At 38.2% G+C, this 19,840-nt stretch overlaps 1 protein-coding gene across 2 annotated transcripts; it reads right to left on the bottom strand.

The window, feature by feature from the left end:
• Positions 1-1,223: 1,223 nt before the first annotated feature.
• arhgef33 (Rho guanine nucleotide exchange factor (GEF) 33) lies at positions 1,224-18,938 on the bottom strand. 2 transcript variants are annotated; one of them, XM_042010632.1, is made up of 17 exons: positions 18,865-18,938; positions 12,952-12,995; positions 10,842-11,006; positions 10,326-10,447; positions 10,058-10,203; positions 9,828-9,944; positions 9,163-9,289; positions 8,052-8,184; positions 6,579-6,686; positions 5,516-5,608; positions 4,335-4,483; positions 4,129-4,221; positions 3,694-3,872; positions 2,750-3,204; positions 2,460-2,660; positions 2,144-2,283; positions 1,224-1,999 (listed from the first exon to the last, which is right to left on the bottom strand). In XM_042010632.1, exons 1-17 carry the CDS (start codon positions 18,914-18,916, stop codon positions 1,861-1,863), a joined length of 2,463 nt encoding a protein of 820 aa, XP_041866566.1. In that variant the 5' UTR covers positions 18,917-18,938; the 3' UTR covers positions 1,224-1,860. The 2 variants fall into 2 exon arrangements, with proteins under 2 accessions (XP_041866566.1, XP_041866565.1); XM_042010631.1 differs by having other exon boundaries at positions 9,828-9,947.
• Between the last annotated feature and the right edge of the window lie 902 nt (positions 18,939-19,840).

Consider the following 19,840-nt stretch of genomic DNA (forward strand, 5'->3'; position numbering starts at 1 on the left):
TAAAGCTGAATTCACCGCTTTGCTTAGCCGACACCAGGGTGTCCAACCTGCAGGTTTTTTCCCTGATCCGATTCACCTGACTAAAATTAAATGGATCCAACAGCCTATGAAGTTCTGCACAGTGACTCATTAATTTGAGCCAAGTGTGTTGGAGCAGGGAAACGTGGAAAACCTGCCGGACTGCGGGCCTCGAGGATCGAATTTTGAAAATGAGCTCTAAAGCTAACCAACACGGAACCGTTATTAGCAACACTTGGCCGTTTGTCAATGTCAAGCTAAACTGTTTGCAATGGGATACAACAGCTAAAAGTACCTTGGTTAAATCACTAAACCCTTAAAACGAATAACAAAAATATTTAAAATAAAAATGAAAAAGGTAGACACAAATAGCTGTTACTACCTAAAAACCATTTCTGGTTTGGCCTGTTGGCTAGTTTTAACACTGCTGTCTCCAATATAAATTATACAAGCATTAATGGTTCAGTGATTATTTTATGAAAAAATTTACATATTTTTAATTTTGTCATTCCAAGTAAAGCAGTGGTTCTCAAACTTCTTCTATAAACATTCCCAGGCCCACCCTTATACAGAGTGAGGGGACCATATATATATATAAATAAAACAGTTGCTACCTGCTGATTATAAGTACAAATTGTGAAGTTGAAAGTATAAAAATATCCCCCACACTATTACACAAACCGGAGCAGCCTGAACTGTTGATGCCATGTCTGTGGACCTTCCAAGGCACAATAATAACCCCATCTGGGCAAACACATTTGGGGCCAAAATAAGCAGGGCCCAAGCTTTGTCACAGGCTCCAGCAAAGCTAGACTTGCAGTGACTCGCAGCAGAAATGAAGACTCATCAGACCAGACAATGTTTTTCCATTTGTGTGAATTGCAGCATCGGTCGCCTGTTCTTAGATGACAGTAGTGGCTTCAGGTGTGGTCTTCTGCTGCTGTAGCCCAGCTGCATCTAGGTTTAAAGTGTTGTGAGTTCAGAAATGGCATTCTCCATATTTTGCTTGCAATGAGTAGTTATATGAGATATTGTTTTCCTTCTAATATCTCTAACTGCTCAGCCCTCTCGCCTCGGATGCCAACAATTTTATAGTTTTACCATACATTATTGACTTGGAAACTCAAATGAGCCACAGTACAAAAACTCAGTATGAGCCTTTATTAAGCTTAATCCTCTCTAAACAAAATCACTAAGTTCAGTGCATGAAACAATTATCACAAGGACCAATATATGTTTTAAATAAGATGCTTAACACATGCAAACATATACAAATTCTAACTGCTTAACATTTTTTCCTGAGTATATTCAACAATATAATGTTGGTTATACTGTAGCTTAAGAAATTAAGCTTAGTAATAGAAAGAGGCTAACAGAAAGCTGCATAGAGAGGCTCTGTAAAAAGTTTTTATGTTAGGGGTTCAAAGAAAACCCTTAATGATGAGCAAAAAAGAGAGAGAAATGTTATTAGTTGTCCAGGAAACTTTAAGAAAATTAAACACAGAACATGTTTTTTTTTTTTACAGTGAAGTAATTAAAGAGCCATCTAATGAGCATTAGATCCATATCAAATTTGCCCAAATTTGTCATTTTGGTAGAGGGAAATCAAGCTTTATGTTATTAAATAGATGAGTAGATGCATGTAAAATTCAATCATAAGTGCTTTTTTAAAGGAAAAATCACATCATTATGAAGTGCTGTCCCTAAGTTAAAGGTCAGGGAGAGAACTTTGTCTATTAAAAAAATGTTTATGCCTTGAAATGTTTAGAGAAAATGTTGCTTAGGTAGATTGCTTAAACTTGTATATTTATACAGTAGAGTAAGTGTATACAGTGTATAAAATTATACAGCAGTACCACGGTTTATCTCCAGATGGACCAGCTTAAGATTTTTCACCGGTGACTCATGTTCAGCATTGTTTTGATTTTCTGGTGTTTTTTGGTGTTGATTGTCTCCCTTCTCCTTCTTCTCATCAACACTCCTGTTTGAGAAGCAGAAAATGGTCAATTAGATATTTCCCTGTCATACTTTTCCTAACATTTCCTATATTATTCCTTATTTTTTCGCTGTTTTGTAGAACTTTAGGCCCCTTTTAGGCACCTGGTGTGCAGTTTGTCCTACTTACTTTTTCTTGAAGAGTTTCTTGAACGAGCTCCTAAAGCCTCCCTTGTCCTTGCGGCTCCTCTCACTGAAGGGGGTGTGGTTAACCTCCTCCGTCCCGCTTCTCCACTTTGACTCATCCCCCCATGACTGGAGGCCAGACTCCTGATAGGGTTGAACAAAAAGTTTAACAAAGTTTTTTATTAAATTTTCTTGTAAGAATACAAACAGTTAATTTAACCAGATGCCAGTCTAAATAAAAAAAAAATCTATTAATAGAAAAAGTTTATTTTGAGATTATTTTTCTGTAAAGACATTCATTTGTACACGTTTAAACCCACATTAAGCAGCCCGTGAAGATCTGAGCTTGGTTTGTCAGTGTTGCTCAAGGGACTGTGGACTTTATGTGATGGGGTGGAACATCCTTTGCTGCCCTTACTGCCTTGACGCTCCAGCTTGGCATGGCTGCCCAGCCCCCCCCTTTGGAGGTGGTCACCATCCTGACCCCCCACTGTGTTCTCCATTTGCAGGCCGTTTAGTGACTAGACAGCAGAAAATTTTGAGAAGACTTGTTGATTTCCATCTGTAATTCATTTATTGTCTGTATGCATCTGCTTGTTAACATCCTCACCTTACTCTTGCGCTGGCTGGCCTGAAGGGGACGATGCAGATTGCGGCGCATCATTACAGCTTCATCTGGTGATGCGCAACCCCAGCTGGGCGGTTTGCTGTAACCATTCCCTTGGCTTCCACCATTGCCAAAGACGTCACGGGTCATCGGCACATTTGTTGCCATTGCATGATGTGATGCTGAGGGGGGTTTGGGGCACTTCACAAATGCAATGTCAATGGAGGAATCCGAAGAAGCAGACGAGCAGCGGTCGAACAGAGACGCATCGTGAAGGGAGCCTCCATCCTCATCATAGAGGCTCTCCATCCCTGGGGGATCTGGAGGAAGAAGGAACTCTCCAAGAGCGTCTGCTAAAGCCGAACCTGGCTGAACCTGGCGGAATTCTGCAGGTTTGGAGGGCAGATGGTGCTGGCATGACCTGCCCAACATCTCACTCTCTGGGATGCTGCCAAGACCTAAAAGCAAGGGTTAGTATTTAAGAGAGCTAGACCACACTTTTGTCTCTGCTGATTCCCCACATGGCACAAATGAGAACTGAGACTACAGATCCCACAGAGATGACAGGTGCAACCTGGATGCCAAGATATTAACTGTACCTTCACCTGTCAAGCCAAGCCATTGCAGTTTGAACCTTGCACTGATAGTTTCAAACAGGTCTTCAATTTTTCTTCAATATATAATGACTCGAGAGTCCTCTTTTTACCAGGCTGGAGATTAGAGGAGAATAAAGCCCTTAATTGGCAAAAAGTTACCTGAGCATACATTGGCATGTCATGAGCAACAAACTGCTACTTGCTGCAAGCATGCTTGTCAGGTTTGTGAGTTTCGAAAACACACAAAGTTGGATTCATATGGTTCTTTGTAACTGAGCATCAGTAAAAAAAAATGCCTACAGAAACACAGATAAACTGTTACAGTCATCCAAAGCTTATGTGACCACAAACCTGTTTGTTTCTGATTTCGCGAGTCCATATCAGAACTGTAGAACGGCAGTTGGGATGGCCAGTCTGAGTCATAACAATGGTTTTCAGGATCCTGGTCATGATCCCAGTCCTGGAAACGGTGAGACTGTATCTGCTCCAGTAGACACTGCTTCCTGCGCTTCACCATGTTGGCATGTTCCCTGTGGTGAATAAAGGATACGTGAAACCGTGGTCACTGCAACTTCATCTGGCTTTTTAATAGTAAAAAGATCTGGAGAGTCTATAAGGCTGGTGAAGACCTTAACAGAGCCTAAAGGATATCTTATCAAGGCAGTGTGTTTGTCAGACACCTGTTTTTCTGCCCTCCAAAGGTCACAAATAATTAATTAATATAGTAATCAAACAATAAATGGATTGATGGAGGTGAAAGCTTTGGACAGCAGAGTGAATACTCACAGTGCTGCAGTGCCGCCAGGGTAAGGTGAGCCTATGTTGTTGGCTTGAATCCCGCTCTCCACCGTCTTTAACAGCTGTTTCATGGTAGACCTGCTGGTGGTGCACATCACAATTAACGCATCTTTTCAGTAGAGGCTCTGATTTGGAGAAAAAAGGTAAGCTGAACCACGTAATGTAGACATTTTAAATCATGTAATAATCCTGACCTCTTTACTTCCTTGCGGTTGAGGAGTAGAAGCTCCTGGTTGTGCTGGAGGAGGTGGTGGTACTGTGCAGTAAAGGACCTGAACTGCTGGATGCAGACTAGCAGCAGGTAGTAGTCTGGGTGCTCTGCATCCGTCTGCCTAAGTAGTCCCTGAGTAAAATTTACTGTTATAAGTAAGGTCATACTCAATTTTGCACATATCTTTTTTTAAATTTAAATGGGTTTAGATGCCATATTTCTTAAAGAATTTCTGCTGGCATTTTGAACCGTTGGTTGTGGGTTTGCATCCATATTATCTACTGAAGGAGTTTACTCATGTTATTTTGGTAGCTACATGTATACCACTCAGTGGTGCATGTTATGTCAACAGTTTAGTTGTCACCAGGCAACAAACACAACCTACACCAGGAATGTCATACTTTGGCCCTTGAGGGTTGCTGTCCTGCAGGTTTTAGTTGTTTCCCTGCTCCAACACCAGATTCAAATCAAATGGCTCCAACAGCTTGTCAAGTTCTGCACAAAGACCTGTTAATTTCAGTCAGATGTGTTGAAACAGGGAAACATCTAAAACCAGCAGGACAGTGGCTGATGAGGACCAGAGTTTGACATCCATGCTCTGTCATGGCAGTTTTATAGATTTTTAAGCACAGCTTTCTGCCAAACTTCAAACTTTCTAGCAGTTTGTCAGATGATTTTCTTTTTCAGCTGTTACTCAATAGTGTATTATGTAAATAAAATAGTGTCCTTTTAGGAATTATTACAGTTTTATAAGGTATTGTTTACCTTACAGCTGCAGCTAGCAGATATTGTCATGGTCTGTGGATTTTGGTTTATTGCCTGATCTTTGTCTTTCTTGTCCCAGTTTGTCATTATGTCATTCACGTTTTAAGAATAAGTAGTTTGCTTTGTTTACAAAAAGTACCACCAAGTCTAGATCTCCCTGACTGAGAAAGTATGCATCATGCTTGCATAATGCATCATATAAATGGGTTTTGTATAGTTATAAAAAAGACTGAAGATGTTATTGACAGAAACTGAATTTTTGTTTCCAATGAGTAGACAGAAGGTATAGTAAAAAAAACAACAAACAATAAAAACACTTTCTACTCTGTTAAATTTTCAAAAGAAATTATTTTCTTTCTATCTTTGTGTGAGTAGTGGGAAATTCTGTGTTGGTCTCACCTGTAGCAGCAGCAGGTACTCTGGGATTCTCTGAACTGGCTGAAGGAGCAGATTGTAAAGGGAAGGTTTGGAGTCATCACCCATTATGTCACTCTGATGGCAACACCACACAGCCAATCAGAACACCAGTCAGCACAGGTGGACGAATTAGGGTAGAAAAAAAAAATACATTAGCCCTGCTGGTATGCTCTGTAAAACATGTTTTTTTATAGTTTTATTTAAATTACAGGGATTCTGTCATTTATTTTATTTAATTTTACAATAATAAAGTATTTTCAGTTATGTTGCAGTCAATCTTATAAAGTATCATGTTTTAACAGTTCATTTTTTTAACGCTTACATCTTGCTCTGTCTTACAGAAGCGTAGACCTGTCACCAAAATAAAAATAAAAAAAAGGGGGACTTTATGACATTATAACATGAAAACGTGAAACCTATCACATCATAACTTGATAAGTTTTGTGATAAAAACATGCAATATAAACCGTATTAGTCTTTGAATGGGGAAACTGTGCCTACTGTGGTCAGAGAAATGTCTAATTTACCAAATGGGATTAAATTGTACAAACTGTACAACGGTGAAGGTTGGAGGACACTGTGATATTGTTGATGTTGCACCGTTAAAGCAGACAGGACTACGTATTAGTGTTGACTACTTATTTTTCCCAGTCCCAGTGGTGCACATAGCCTTTATAATTTTAATGCTAGTTTTCAGAAGACAGCCATAGGCATAACCACTCGTTCATGTTATTAACCAAAAGCACCGCACACGCTCTATGGCAACTAAGACACACACACACACCGTCTCATTGCGTGCAGGTAGGTGACGTACCATGTTGCTCATAACCATCCCACATTCCTGTCTACAGAACATTAAATCAAAGTAGAACTATTAACTCTTGACTTGTTTCTGCTTAACGCAAATAATCTCCATGAAATGTATTTTGGCCCAATATTTCTAGGTCGCAACAACATCTGCATACAGTACTTTGTGTTTCATGTTCTTACAATAAAACTACCCCGTTATAATGTGATCTAAGCTTCCGTACTGTCGAAATATTACCTCCACAAAGGTAGAAGGCTTCATGGAGCTGGAGGCAAGCATCGTGACAACTGATAGACAGTCTGGAAGCTCCTTCAGGTACGACACATAGAAGTCCAGGAAATCGCTCTAAAAGGTGACAGACACACAGTATTTACTTGAAGGTAATTATACCGTCACATTTACCACTTCCTCTCCTTTTGAAATCAGTTAGGATGTGAGTTTAGACTGGTCTGGTTCTTGCTCATTTGGATGATGTCCTGCTTTATGGATTTCTGCTGGTACTTCTGGCACATTTTAAAACCTACCATGATGTGTAACCAGAACAGGAGAGTACCTGAAAAGCCAGAGCTTTGGAACTGATTGTGTTTTCTACATGCCAAGTAAAGTCTAGATTAAAACCCTCAAACCAAATGAGTTGAGGTGAAGATCTTGCAAATGTGGTGCAGGAGCAACCAAGAAAAAAAAGAGGATTTTCTTCCCTTGATCATCATTTCAAGTATTAGATCAGTGGCAAATAAGATTTGGATAAATAAAACTCAGTTTTTAGATTATTCGAGCATTTGGAGAGCACAGTGGCAAGACTGACAACAGATGGTGTAATCAAAGACAGGATGCTGAGAAGAAGCATGCATCTTGAATAATAGACTTGTAATAGACATGTTGTATGTTAAGATAGCTGAGCTGTGTTATTTTGATAGCTATACATTACCCTACGCGACATCATAAGCTCAGATGTTGCTAGGATATAAATGCATCACTTGAAAGCATCTGTAGTATCTCTGGAGATTTCAGCCATTCCGTTCTCTCTGCTCCACCTCCAACTTTCCAACAGTTAGTCAACTGATTTTTTTATTTTTATATTTGATTTGATTTGTTGATTAATTTATTATCAATGCAATGCAGCAACATGACGTCCGTTTGGGAATTAATAAAGCATTTATTCAATTATGCTTGTGGCTGCTCATGTATTGGTGAATGTAATCTCATAAACCAGGTTGAGCACGTTTTTCTTTACCATCTGTTTTTTTGTACAGATGTAACACATTTACTTGTATAACATCTGTATCCCAGCTCTTAATGTGATGTAATTTGACGCAATCTGAGTGTGATGTACAGCTGACAAAAGGATTCAGATTCAGATCTGAATATTTTTATCTCGCCTTGCTAATAACCCTTGAGCAGAACTGCATGTTGAACCATTGAAAGATTTTTGTATAAATTGAGGAAACCTCACTTGACACATTTTATTTATTCAATAAAATGTGTGTATGTATCAAGCGTCCTCTAATATATGGTCCACAGGAAGTAAAGGATGACTGAGACAATGTGCAATGTTCAGTATCCCTAACAACAACTGAAGTGAACCCCTTCACAAACCACCAACAACCCAAGTCAGCAGAAGGAGCTGGCAGAAGAGGACAGATAAGTCAAAAGATGAAAATACACAAAACTAAAGACACGCTTCTCTGTGTAGGTTAAATTTCCTCTTACTTCTTTGCTGGTGAGCCTCATGAATACATCTCCCATGATGCCTTGCCACTGGCACCTGAGCACACGCTCCTGGAGAGTATGGAGAAGCTCAAGGTGCTGCTGGATCAGAAATCTTAAAGAGCTGGGAAATGGACTAAAGGCAGTACAAAAAAAGACAAGACAAAAATAGAGAATATGAAATCTTTGCTGAAATCCTGTTATGTGCAATTATTTTAATAGAATTAGGATATGTAGGTCATTCACTGTATGAAAGTTAGTCTTGCTGGGGTAAAACACAACCGAGAAAACACAAGGATTTATTTTTAGCTTTCACAGATGGAGCAAATATCTTTTTTCATCTACTTGTGTGAGACATCTGGCAGCAGGTTAAGCAGGTTAACCTAAATGCAGTCAACTTTCAAATACCATTTGACCGAGTTCATCTGTGGCATCATCGCATTGGGGCTTTTGCTCATTGGTAACACGTGTGCCAAAGCTGCACAGTGATTTTATTAACAAGCTGTGTGGAGTCCTTTTTTTTAAAGATCTCAGTCTCGCTAGTGTTTATAACCTGATTTTATTTGATTTATCTATTTCCTGTTGTCCCTTCATTGTAAGCTCCCAAATTAGATCAGAAGCCACTTTGGGAATAAACTTTGTTGAATGCTGGTGTGTATGTGTATCCGATACAAGTCCAACTTTTTCAACATCCAGTTGTATGAAAACGATAGTACACACTATTTAAATCTTGATTTAAAACTAAGCCAAAATGCAAAAACTAGGCATGCTCTGATTCAGGATTTTTAGCAGCAATAACTTGAAGTAATTTTCAGTGTGATGCTATCAGTCTCTCATCATTGTGCAGGAATTTTGGCTCACTCTTCTCTGCAACATTGCTTCAGTTTATTGAGGTTTGCAGCATTTGTTTATGAACAGATCTTTTAAGGTCACACTGCAACATTTCAATAAGCTTGAAGTCTGGAGGTCGACTGGGTCATTGCAGCACCTTGGTTCATTTCTTTAAGCCATCATGTTGTAGATTTACTGCCCCCAGATTGTCAGTTTGTTCATTTTTGGGTTTTTTATGTCTGTGTAAATTTTAGAAACGTCATCCTTTGTTTTTGTGTGTTACCGTTTGTCCTTAGAAGTGAGAGCCTCGGACCCATTGAAGGAGATGTTAGCCTTCAGTAACAGGGACAGGTGGGACACATAGACTCGCTCTGACTCCAGCAGTTCCAGGGCTGCTCTTTGTCTCTTATCTGTGCACACAAAACACACCACAGTTACACATATTCTGTAATCTGCAGTATCCACAAGCTGCAAAGACAACTTGAAGCAAAACAGGAAACCCTGTGCTGGTTTGTACACAGCAGATTGTAAACTCATAGTAATCTATAGATATTTAACTTCACAAGCCCTTAGGAAGATTTCTGAGATGGGATTTAGTCTCTTTTGTATTTTGATGATTTTACATGTTGAGTACAATGTTTATATTTAGAGAAATAACACCTACACACAGCGGGAAAAGGCTTTCCTGGCTTTGTCCAAAAGCAGTTTGCTTAACAGCACCTCAGAAACCACATTTAAGATAAAAAAAAATCCTGATAAGACTTAGAGTTATGTCTGTAAATACTGTGAGTAATGTTTTAATCTGTGGGTTTTATAGATGCTAAGATGTTAAGATAACTGATAAGATGGCTGTTGTTTACAGCTTTACTGCCACTTCAAGCTGTCACTTTTACTATTAGTAGTACTAGTAAAAGTTGCAGTATTATAATTGACTAGCATTTGTCTTACTGTTTTCAGTCTGACTGTCGGGGATGTCCGTCTCATTTCTGCTACTTCTCTCCCACACTGGAGACTTGGATGAAAAACTCTTCTGCTGCTGCTGAGCCTCCTGGTCGGAGCTGGAGGCTGCTACACGGACATTAACGTGAGTAAATTTTACCTGTAGAGCTGTTGGATCTACATAATAGGTTTATAATGATTTGCAATGGTGGTTTGATGTGATTGTGACATAGACTCACTTTGTGTTGACGTGTTGCTCCTCTGTGGAGACACGTTATGTGGGAAGCTGGAAAAAAAGTGCTGGAAAACACTGAGCTCCAACTGGCTGGGAGTGTAGATGTGTTCGTCCGGTGCCGTTAGTACATCAGTCCTGGAGCTCTTTCTGCTGTTGGATAAAAAGGAGTTTAAAAATAGTATTTGCTAAGTTACATATCACAGATTATCTTTATATTGTGGTGTGATCTGTCTGTGGAAAACAGCACTGCTACGTCCTTGCTCAGTTTGTACCTGTGTTGAACAGAGATGGTATCTTTGCTGTCTTCTGACTGCAGCAGCTCTATCCTCTTCTGCACCTCCTTCTGTCTGCTGGACACATCCTTAATGTGGAACAATGCCACATTCAGCTCCTCCTGTAAGCAGATTTAATGAAGCAGCAGCATCAGTCTAACTGCTTTAAATTGGTTATGTGCTGGATGAGGCAGCAGGTCAAATTTGGGAGGGAAATCTTCTGGTTTGCCTAGAGGAAGAGGATGTTTCTCCTCCTTTTTCTTCTTTCTTAGACGACCGAAAACAATAAATAAAGCATGAGAGACAAAAGAAGAAAAATATCTAAACATGTTAAGCTTACAAAACATGTAGATGTCAATATTTAATCTACTGTGGGATTCTCTGAAGGAGTTGCCTTCCGGTCTAATAAATTAAATAAGCTCACAGTCTCTACAGAGTTCCAGTCAGATGTTTTAGATTATGTTATAGAGGTCACAGATTCCCTTTTTTTTTTTTTTTTTTTTTTGTCTCCAGCACCTTGAATGTGTTGAGTGAGTTCTTGAGGCCCATTATCTTATCATCCACATCAGTCTGATGGGCCTGGAGCTTCTCCTCCAAATCATGGTCCCTCTGGCGCAGCTCGCTGAGCTCCGTCAGAGTCGCCTGGAGCCCCTCGCGCAGCTCAACCAGCAGGCCCTGCAGCTACATGACAAAGAGCAGGTTCATATAAACTGTCTGCAAGACACTTTAAAGTAATTCACTCTTAAAGAAGAAAACTAAATTAAGAAGCTTACTATGTGCTTATTTGATATCTCAGTTGTCTGCAAATGATGTTTAATACTATTTACAGTGCATTGTCCTTTATTTAATTAGTTTTATTAGTCATTCTGTGGAAAAATGACTCTATAAACCATAATATTTACTAATTTCTTTGTGTTCTTAACGCTTCGAAATTATTTAATTGACTTTTGTTTTATCTAGTTTCAGCTATGGTGAAAAACCTAAGACATAAAACACAAAAATGGCTTAAAAAACACAAAAAACATTCAGTAAAACAACTTTTCACTTTCCAAACCAACATAAGAAATCAGTAAACAACAAAAACAAGTTTTGATTTATGTGTTTTTATGTTGTTTTTTTTTTGTGTTGTTTTGGGGGAAATGTTGTTATATTTATATTTTTTGTGTTTATTTAAACATAGTTATGTTGATGTGTTTTATAAAATGTGTTTTTTGTTCAATAAAATGTTCATTTTGTTTAAAAAGGAGTTTTATGTTTTGTTATTATTTGTTTTTGTCCAGAGTTGCTGTATATCCTGCTTCAAGCTGAGTGTAACTGTGTCTCCTTGGTTTCAGGTGACCCTGCTGTGGTCATGTAGACCAGATTTCATTGTTCAGCATTTCATGTCCAGCTGTCAACATCAGCCCTCCTTCATTTAAGGTCCATGTTTGCTACAGTGATTCTATAAGCAGTAGACTCTTTATCCTCCTCCCTTTCTTCTCCGCTGTTCCATTCTTAGTTTTCTCATGTATCGCTGATTGAATTTATTTAGTCGGGATAACTTAATCAGCTCATGAGAACATTACATGGGTTGAGCATCTCTCTCTTGTTCTATCTTTTCCATCTCTGTGTTGCTCTTCCTCTCAGTCATGTGAAAGACATCAGGCAGGATACTCAATAGAAAGTCTGTCCTGTTTGGCTTCGGTTCTCCCTGCTTTCCGATATCTTACAGTGCGGTGCAACCAAACACCTGGAGGCTGAAGATCTGAGGACTCTCTATACTATGCTTCAGAGGTCCCCATATTTATTTATGTCTATGGCAAATTTAACTTATATCAGAGTTAGCTTCTTTAAACAAGGGAACAGTAGTGGCATTTAAGTGCTAAAAGTTCATGAGAACATTATGACGCAAATGATAAGTGGACACTCGCAGCCTTTCTGAGTCCTAAAGGTTTTTCTTGTGAGCTCTGACTATTTCCTTTAACTAAAAACTGTATCATTCAAAAACCTTGGATGCTGCAGTAATTTCACTATGGCAACATTTATATATAAACCAGACTAGTTTGGGTAAGTATATACATCCTAAAATGATGCTTTGAGGTTAATCGACACAGCATCGGGTTCCTGACCAAGCATCAGGATGTGACAATGTGTGAACAAAAACATGTTTTCCAGCCTGGTTTGTTTGTAAACTGGATGTATTTAAAAATGCCTGAAGCTGTGAGTTATTAGTGTGGCATGTTGGGGAAAACCAGAGTTCTAACAAAAATTGTTGAGGGGCTCTAATGAAACAGCCACAGGACAAGAATGACTGACTTTTCACTGACTTATGACCCCAAATGTTTGCTTTGGATCCTCAGATGATTGCATCTGATGTCATCAAATCCCAGAAATGTTTTACAGTCAGCGATGGCTGATCAACTCTGAGCAAAGGCTTTCTTGTAGAGATTCGTGGATCTGAACTCTTGGAGGAGGAAAGGAAGACTTAACAGAAAAGACTGGAGGGAATTTTATCGCTTTGGTGACTTTACTAATCCTGGCATCCATGTCTTTTTCCTAAGGTTTATAAACTTTCTCTCCTTTTTTTCTTTTTTCTCGTGATGTATTAACTCATAATTAATTATGAGGTGTACTAAGTTTTGCTTACCTGAGTAGTCTCTAAGGTTGGTTCTTCCACATTTTCTTTTGTATCTGGAGACCATAACATAAAAAACAAAACAGTTAGGTAACAATTAAAGATGATGAAAATGCACCAACATGGTTCTTATTGTTATCACAAGCCAGCTTCTCACAACCTTTACACAATCCCAAACTGACTGACACCAGTTTGGTTTAGTTAATGACTATTTTAATACCCCTGATGGATGCAGCCTCTGGATCTGAGATTTGAAGTCAATAAAAAAAACCTTAAAGTGTGATACCACTTCCAAAGGCACAACACCTCCTATTCATCTCCTGACTTGGAAAGCAAAAGATCCAACACAGGTGCCCTGTAGCAGTTCTAGCCATGTGTGTCTCATTTAACCAGACTCCAAAATAGTAGCATAGTGCTTAAAGTCGCAGTTAATGTCACTGTGTTGTGCTGTGCTGCATTTTATTTAGTACAGAAGAATGAACTTATGTTATTCTTATATTGAGTTAAGTTGTACTTCGGTTAAATAAGCAACATTTTAATGATTAAAACAGCTGTGGAAAATGATGTTTTGGTTTCAGCATGCTCTTTAAATGTCCTGGGAGTTCTTTATATATGCTTTAGAAAAGTGATCCCCAACCCTGGTCCTCAAGGCTCACTATCCTGCAGGTATTAGATGTTTCCCTGCTGCAACACATCAGATTCAAATTAAATGGATCTCTAATACGCTCTACACAAGTCTGCTATTGACCCATTAATTTAAGTCAGATGTGTTGCAACAGGGAAACTTTGAAGGTCTGCAGGACAGTGGGTCTTGAGGACTGGAGTTGGGGATCCCTGAGGTAACCCTGAGTATCTATGGTGAACCAGCTGTTTTCATATCTACCATTTATTACCATGTGATATTTTAAAAAGATTATAACACGGTTTTCTGCTTCTGGGTATCTATTAGGGGACAGAAGACGAGTATCAGGTTGTGTTCAACAGGATTTTGAGCAAAGTTTATACCATAAATTGAAGCAAAATGTCAGAACCTGAATGGGACAAATATGTCACATCGGGCTCTTATGGGTTAATGTCCCTATTTCATGCTCACTAATTACATTAAACATAACCTTTATTAATGTCATGAATAATATTTTTTTATCCACTGTTACATTTAAAAATTGTTGCTATGAAAAAGGTCTATGAACTCTAATTTCAAAAGTATTTTACTTATTTTATGAAATAATAACTCAATAAATTTTGCCCCTCAACTCATAATGGTGTCATTAGCTAAATTCAATCCTTCTGGTGGGAATCATTTAAAAATAATTTCATAATTTTATATACATATATACAGATTCAAAGAGATTTATTTTGGGTCAGTAACTTTGGAAATATTTTCTCTCCAACAAATATCCTGTCCCCCATAGTTTTGTTTACTCTTACAATAACAAAGTAACTGTAAAATAAACTAAAATAAAATTTTAAATAAATAAACTTAAATTTCTGCCTTATTCATAAGCAGTTCCAAAATCAAAATCTCAAAAATCAGCCTCTTTATAAAAATATACTATAAAATATACTATCTGTAATATCTGAATTTGAACCATTTGGGGTACTTTTGCAGGCAAACACAAACATTACAGCAGCTATAGTGGAACATCAATTAAGACCAAACATACTTCTTTCTTTCCAAAACTCCAGCCGTCAGTATTATAAACGGTATTATGTTTAATCTTGAGTGCTCGTGTTTGGGCCTCTGTCATGGTTGAGACGCTAATCGGAACGATACGTGATGGCTAGTGTGTGTCTGTGTGTGATAAAATCATTCGCAGCAGAGCTCATGACAAATATTTTATGCTTCAAAAAGTTGAGGTTAGGACAGTAAGTTTGCTCCAGCAGTCATGTGAAAGTGATACACGTGCCCACAGAGAGAAAATTACTCCCCACAAAACATGATTTTTCTTTCTTTTTTTCTGTCTTGTCTTTTAATGACTCCTCTTAAGTCTTTGTGCTATTTACAGTAATTGTAACTGCCTGTAAGACTATTTGTTGGAAAAGAAGCAGCTTTGGGAAATGGCTTCTGGTGGAATAGATAAATTTCTAAAGATTTTAAGATTTCTTCATATATATTTTCAAAGTGATAATGGATATTTTGTTTAAATGCAGTGCATTTTTGGGACACTTAACTGGTTGTATCTACGCACAATGGCTCAGTTTGTTGATGAAATGTCAGGGCACAGGTCAACGCTGCTGTCAGAGGAGGGTCAGAAATGTGCACGAATCAACTCATCCATTTAACATATATTATCATCCATAATTGAAAAGGTCTGCTGGCACAATATACTGCACAACCTCAAAAGAGCAAAAAAGGGGGACACAATCTCTCAATAATGACGCCGCTCTGCCTGCACGGACAGACAGTGTGTCAAATGTCCTCTGGCAGCTTGGAGGTCATGCATTTTGCTTCAGATGTAGCTGGAGAAAGTTGGCGTCGAAATGTCACAGCATGCTGCTGTCCCAGACTGACCTTCAACTTCAACTTAGAAAAAAGTGAATTATTGCCATTAAGTGATTAAAAATGATTTCTGTAAATGGGAAAAAACACAATCCTTTCAGCTACTGCTGCATTTCATGACCACAATATGAGCCAGTAAGCATTAATGTGTAAATATCTTCATTTTCTATTCAATTAGCCTCCCTGATACACATCTGCTTGCATTATGGATTATATGTTTATCACTTTTTTAAAAATCCTGTTTGGTGTTTTTTCTCCTAAAAGATTAAGATTAAGATTAAGATTATTGCATGATGAAATTACAGAACAGATATGCAGAAATCAGTGGTAATGTCAAAAGAATATATCTATTCCACTGAGACACTGTGTCTCATGACGACAGGAAACATGCAGTAACTGATAACATAAACCCATTTAGATGAGGTATTATCAAAGTCCTTGTGAAGCACAAGCAGGCAATATGCTTTTTCTAAATAATGCATAAACCCTGAAGTATTATGTTTTAAAAAATTGCATATTTAAATGACTTTTCTTCTGCAGATGTGACGAAGCCCAGTCTGCAGCTCCACTGAGGTCTGTGTAGCCGTGTAGAAATGTGCCTATTTAGGAAGAGTTGTGTAATCCAGTGAATTAATAACTGTAAGGCTTTTATTTAAATTGTAGTAACGTCACAAGTTGTCATCAGCTAGACTTTAGCTATACATTTTTTTAAAGGCTACAAGATCCTGTGTCAGACTTGTATTTAGTATGATGTGATATTTTTCATTATGCAAAACTGTTACCATGTTTGTGTTGGTCACTTTTCACATCCAAAAAACTATTGTAAGGAGATTGGAGGGGATGTGCAGTGATACAACCCACATTTTAGGTTCTTAAAATTATGGATGGTTCCTTAGTAGGATGGGTCCAACAGTTCAAAAGCTGTTAAATTGCTTTCATTTAAGAGCCACTTATGTTGAAATTTCATACTTAGTTGTCCTTTAATGGAGCAGGTTAGGTTGCAATTCTTACACCTTTAAGACAATAATATACATAATAAAAACAAACTTGTTTACATGACTATATTTCCACGCAAAACCAAAAACATTTCCCTTTGCATATTTGAAAAAACTGCATTTGTACAACAGCAGAATGAAAGTTGTCTCTGTGCAGATGGAAAACACACAAAGGACTAGAAACAGTGTAGTATGCATGCCAGGCCTAATGGCTGATGAAACTATGTACAAACAGAACACAGAGATATGCCGTTGTTGCTGTTCGCAGGTGTAATCACGTGCAAGATGACGAGACAGACGTCATACTAAAAGATTCCAGTTCCTGTTTACACAGAGAGGATTTGCTTTCAAGAAAATTTTATTTTGGAACATGTTCTCAAAACTTTGGGGTTCTCTCCACTTAAAACTCAGTTACGGTCTAAACGAAAAGCCAAAACTTAGCAGTTTTTTTGTTTTTACTGTCTCAGGGTCATTGTGTTAACAGGACCTTTGCTACATTTAAATGCATATTGCACTGATGCCAATACATCTTCTGTTAGCTGCTTCTCAAACGCGCACAATGTATTTTGGGTGTACAGAACAAAATATTTAGTCCTTTGACAAATCATTAACATTGCAAAGGTCCTTGTTTTAATCATGTGGTGGCCTAGAAACAGCAACCATTAAGGATCCTTTCTTGCATGTCAGCACCTACTGACAGGTACCAGTCCTTGGTACAAGACCTAGTTGAGTCTAGTTGACTGTACTTTCACATTTCTCACTGTCATTCACAACTGTTTGGATTTAGTTTTTAAAATGCAAAGCATTAGGAAAAACCTTATTTGGGGTTTGTAATTACAGAAATGTTGCCCTTTAGAAAGGCAGCATAACATGTTCATATCTCACTATTCTGCCTACACCTTCTGCAGACTTTGCTTAGTGTGTTATAAATGCAGAATTATAACTGATATGTGCAGAAATATAAAACAACCTGCAGCAAATTAGAGACACAGGATCACTTCCTGAGTTTTTAACTACGTCAACTGCTTGTTTCTCTGAGGACTTATACTGTTACAAAACTTGACTTTTTCTAGAGTTTGTCTTGGTGGAGATGGCCCATCATTCATTTTATTACTAATTAAAATTCACCCGTGGTTTCCTGCTGTGATAAGGTAAAATTCATATAGTCTGTTTTGGAAGAAGCTTGCTATGCTTATTGAGAGACACTGAAGTAGCCAAGCAGGGAAAAAAGGCCCTTCATTGGTAAAGAAAAAGAAATGCAAAAGAGTCAGAAATTAAGAGATCTAAACATCCACAAAGGGAAAAAAATAATAATTCTCAAACACAAAATTGCAGAGAATAGTTAATGAGAGGCTGAAAATGATCTAAATGAGACAAAATATTTTAAATGTGACACAAGATGACCTAAAGAAACCTGAAATGAAGTGTTTATAAGACATGAAATGACAAAAATTAAATATGAACAACCTAAAAGAAATCACTGCAAAGTGATGAGAAATAATGAAGAAAGTCTGTAAAATATCATGGACATCATGTCTGCTCTGTTATAAAAGTCCTGGTATCTTGTCACTTGTTAAGTCAGGACTTCTCATGCATTTGCCTGGAGGGCTGTTTCTGTCGTAATTCAGCCATGATTACGCTACATTCAGCATGTGTCAGAAGGTCAAAGTCAGGCCCACTAATGACGCTCATTTCAACCTTGATTTGTTTGATGCCAAAGTGATGAGAAAAAAAATCCCTGTCAGCCTCCAGGTTTAATTTTTGTTTTTCTATGAACAATAAAGGTTCGTCAGCAGACATTTAGTTCGTTTAACTGGACAAAAGACACTTTGTCTAATTTCTTCTTTGGTCTAGAAAAACAAATGACTGATTTTGTACGCTGCCTTTGGGGGAAATTATGTAAGAAAAAAAAAAAAAAAAAAAAAAAAAGCACAAGCACAATGGAAATATGACTTATCAAGTTTTCTTTGATTTTTCTTTTCGCCCCACTAAGTCCAAAAGAGCACTGGCAGGTTTATTCCTCAGCTGGAAAATGTCATGCTTGATATATTTATATTACATAAATTTGTAAGAGATCCTTAACAAGAACACTTAAGTCGTCTGTGTAAAAGAAAATCAGCTAATAGTTTGTTAGTGGATTTTTGCAATTCCCAAAACAAAAAAAAAATCCTAAAAAATGTGTCTTAACATTATCACAACTCTTTAGCTTAAAAGATTTAATTTGAAAACATTTTAGGCTTAAAGACTCATCATATTTTCACATTTCTGGTGATTTATTGAAAACGTCTGACGTTTTTGGTTATTTTTAACTTTCTATGCTCTTCTATATTTAATGACCTAAAGAATCTCTTAATTGCAACTATAACAAACTTTGTAATTACTAATGAGCATGAAGAATTGGACTGAAAATGTTTTTTGATCCTCTTTTACCTCCTGATGAGCCCTCTGTCTTCTCATCTGCCTCTGATTTGCCATTCTCCATGTTCAGGTAGTCCTGTTCAGTCTGATACAGGGTGCTTCACACGGTTCTGAGGTCCTTGTCCAACCCAAAACAACTTGACTCTGCTCTCCAGCTGTGCTCCTCTCCTCTGAACGAGCCTATCTTCTGCTGCAATCATTCAGTTTCTCCCATCCAAAGCATGTGAGTCCTGTGATTTCCCTTTTGTACAAACAGCTCCTTGTCTTCAGAGGAGTGGAAAGACAGGGGGTAAAGATCAGGACTGGAGAGAGGGAGGCATTTATTCATCATACAGTCACATACTGTAGCTAAGTCATTAGATTTAAGGAGGCGTGACTGGTTGCTAATAAGGATGATTTACACAGCAATGTAGAAAAATAAAAGCCAGTTATTGCAGCAGCTTTGTAAAGTGTTAGTTAAAGTCTGTGTGTAGCCGCCGTGTCAGAGGCATGAGTTACTGGATGTCTTTGTATTGTGTTTGTTTCACATCTCGGCTTCTTTGCTATATTACTTGATTAGACCTGGAGAGTCATTGAGCAGTCTGATTCAGATCTAAGTGATGTTTCCAGCCGTGTACATCTGTGTGACCCAGCATGTGCTGGGTCTTCCTCAGGGGCATCCTCCCAGTTGGATGCCCCCAGAACACCTCACCAGGGAAGCATCCAGGATGCATCCTAACCAGATGCCCGAGCCCCCCTAACACAGCTTTGCACAATTCCTCCCATCTCCTCCATGAATCTCCATCTTACTATGAGGACTCTGTTGTCTCAGGCATCAGTCTCTGGTAGCGTCTTCCAAGGGAAAGAGCGAGTCAATGACCTTTATGGACCGGCACCAGGATAAATTAGATACCTCAACCAGGAGAGATAAACCGGGGAACCTTCCTGGAACAAGTCCTGGGAGAAGATCTCATCAGTGAAATTTTCCCCAGGCCTTGACCAGAAATGT

This window comes from Melanotaenia boesemani, chromosome 16 (assembly GCF_017639745.1).
Source record: "Melanotaenia boesemani isolate fMelBoe1 chromosome 16, fMelBoe1.pri, whole genome shotgun sequence".
Classification (NCBI taxonomy): Eukaryota; Metazoa; Chordata; class Actinopteri; order Atheriniformes; family Melanotaeniidae; genus Melanotaenia; species Melanotaenia boesemani.

Bases quoted from the DNA above. Each gene is read 5' to 3' on its own strand.
- arhgef33 (XM_042010631.1), bottom strand. From the start codon at position 18,916: ATGGAGAATGGCAAATCAGAGGCAGATGAGAAGACAGAGGGCTCATCA. The intron at 10,204-10,325 runs GTACAAACTGAG...TTTATCCAACAG, and splicing joins ACCATCTCTGTTCAACACAG to CAGAAAGAGCTCCAGGACTG. The intron at 2,661-2,749 runs GTGAGGATGTTA...TCTGCTGTCTAG, and splicing joins CCAGCCAGCGCAAGAGTAAG to TCACTAAACGGCCTGCAAAT.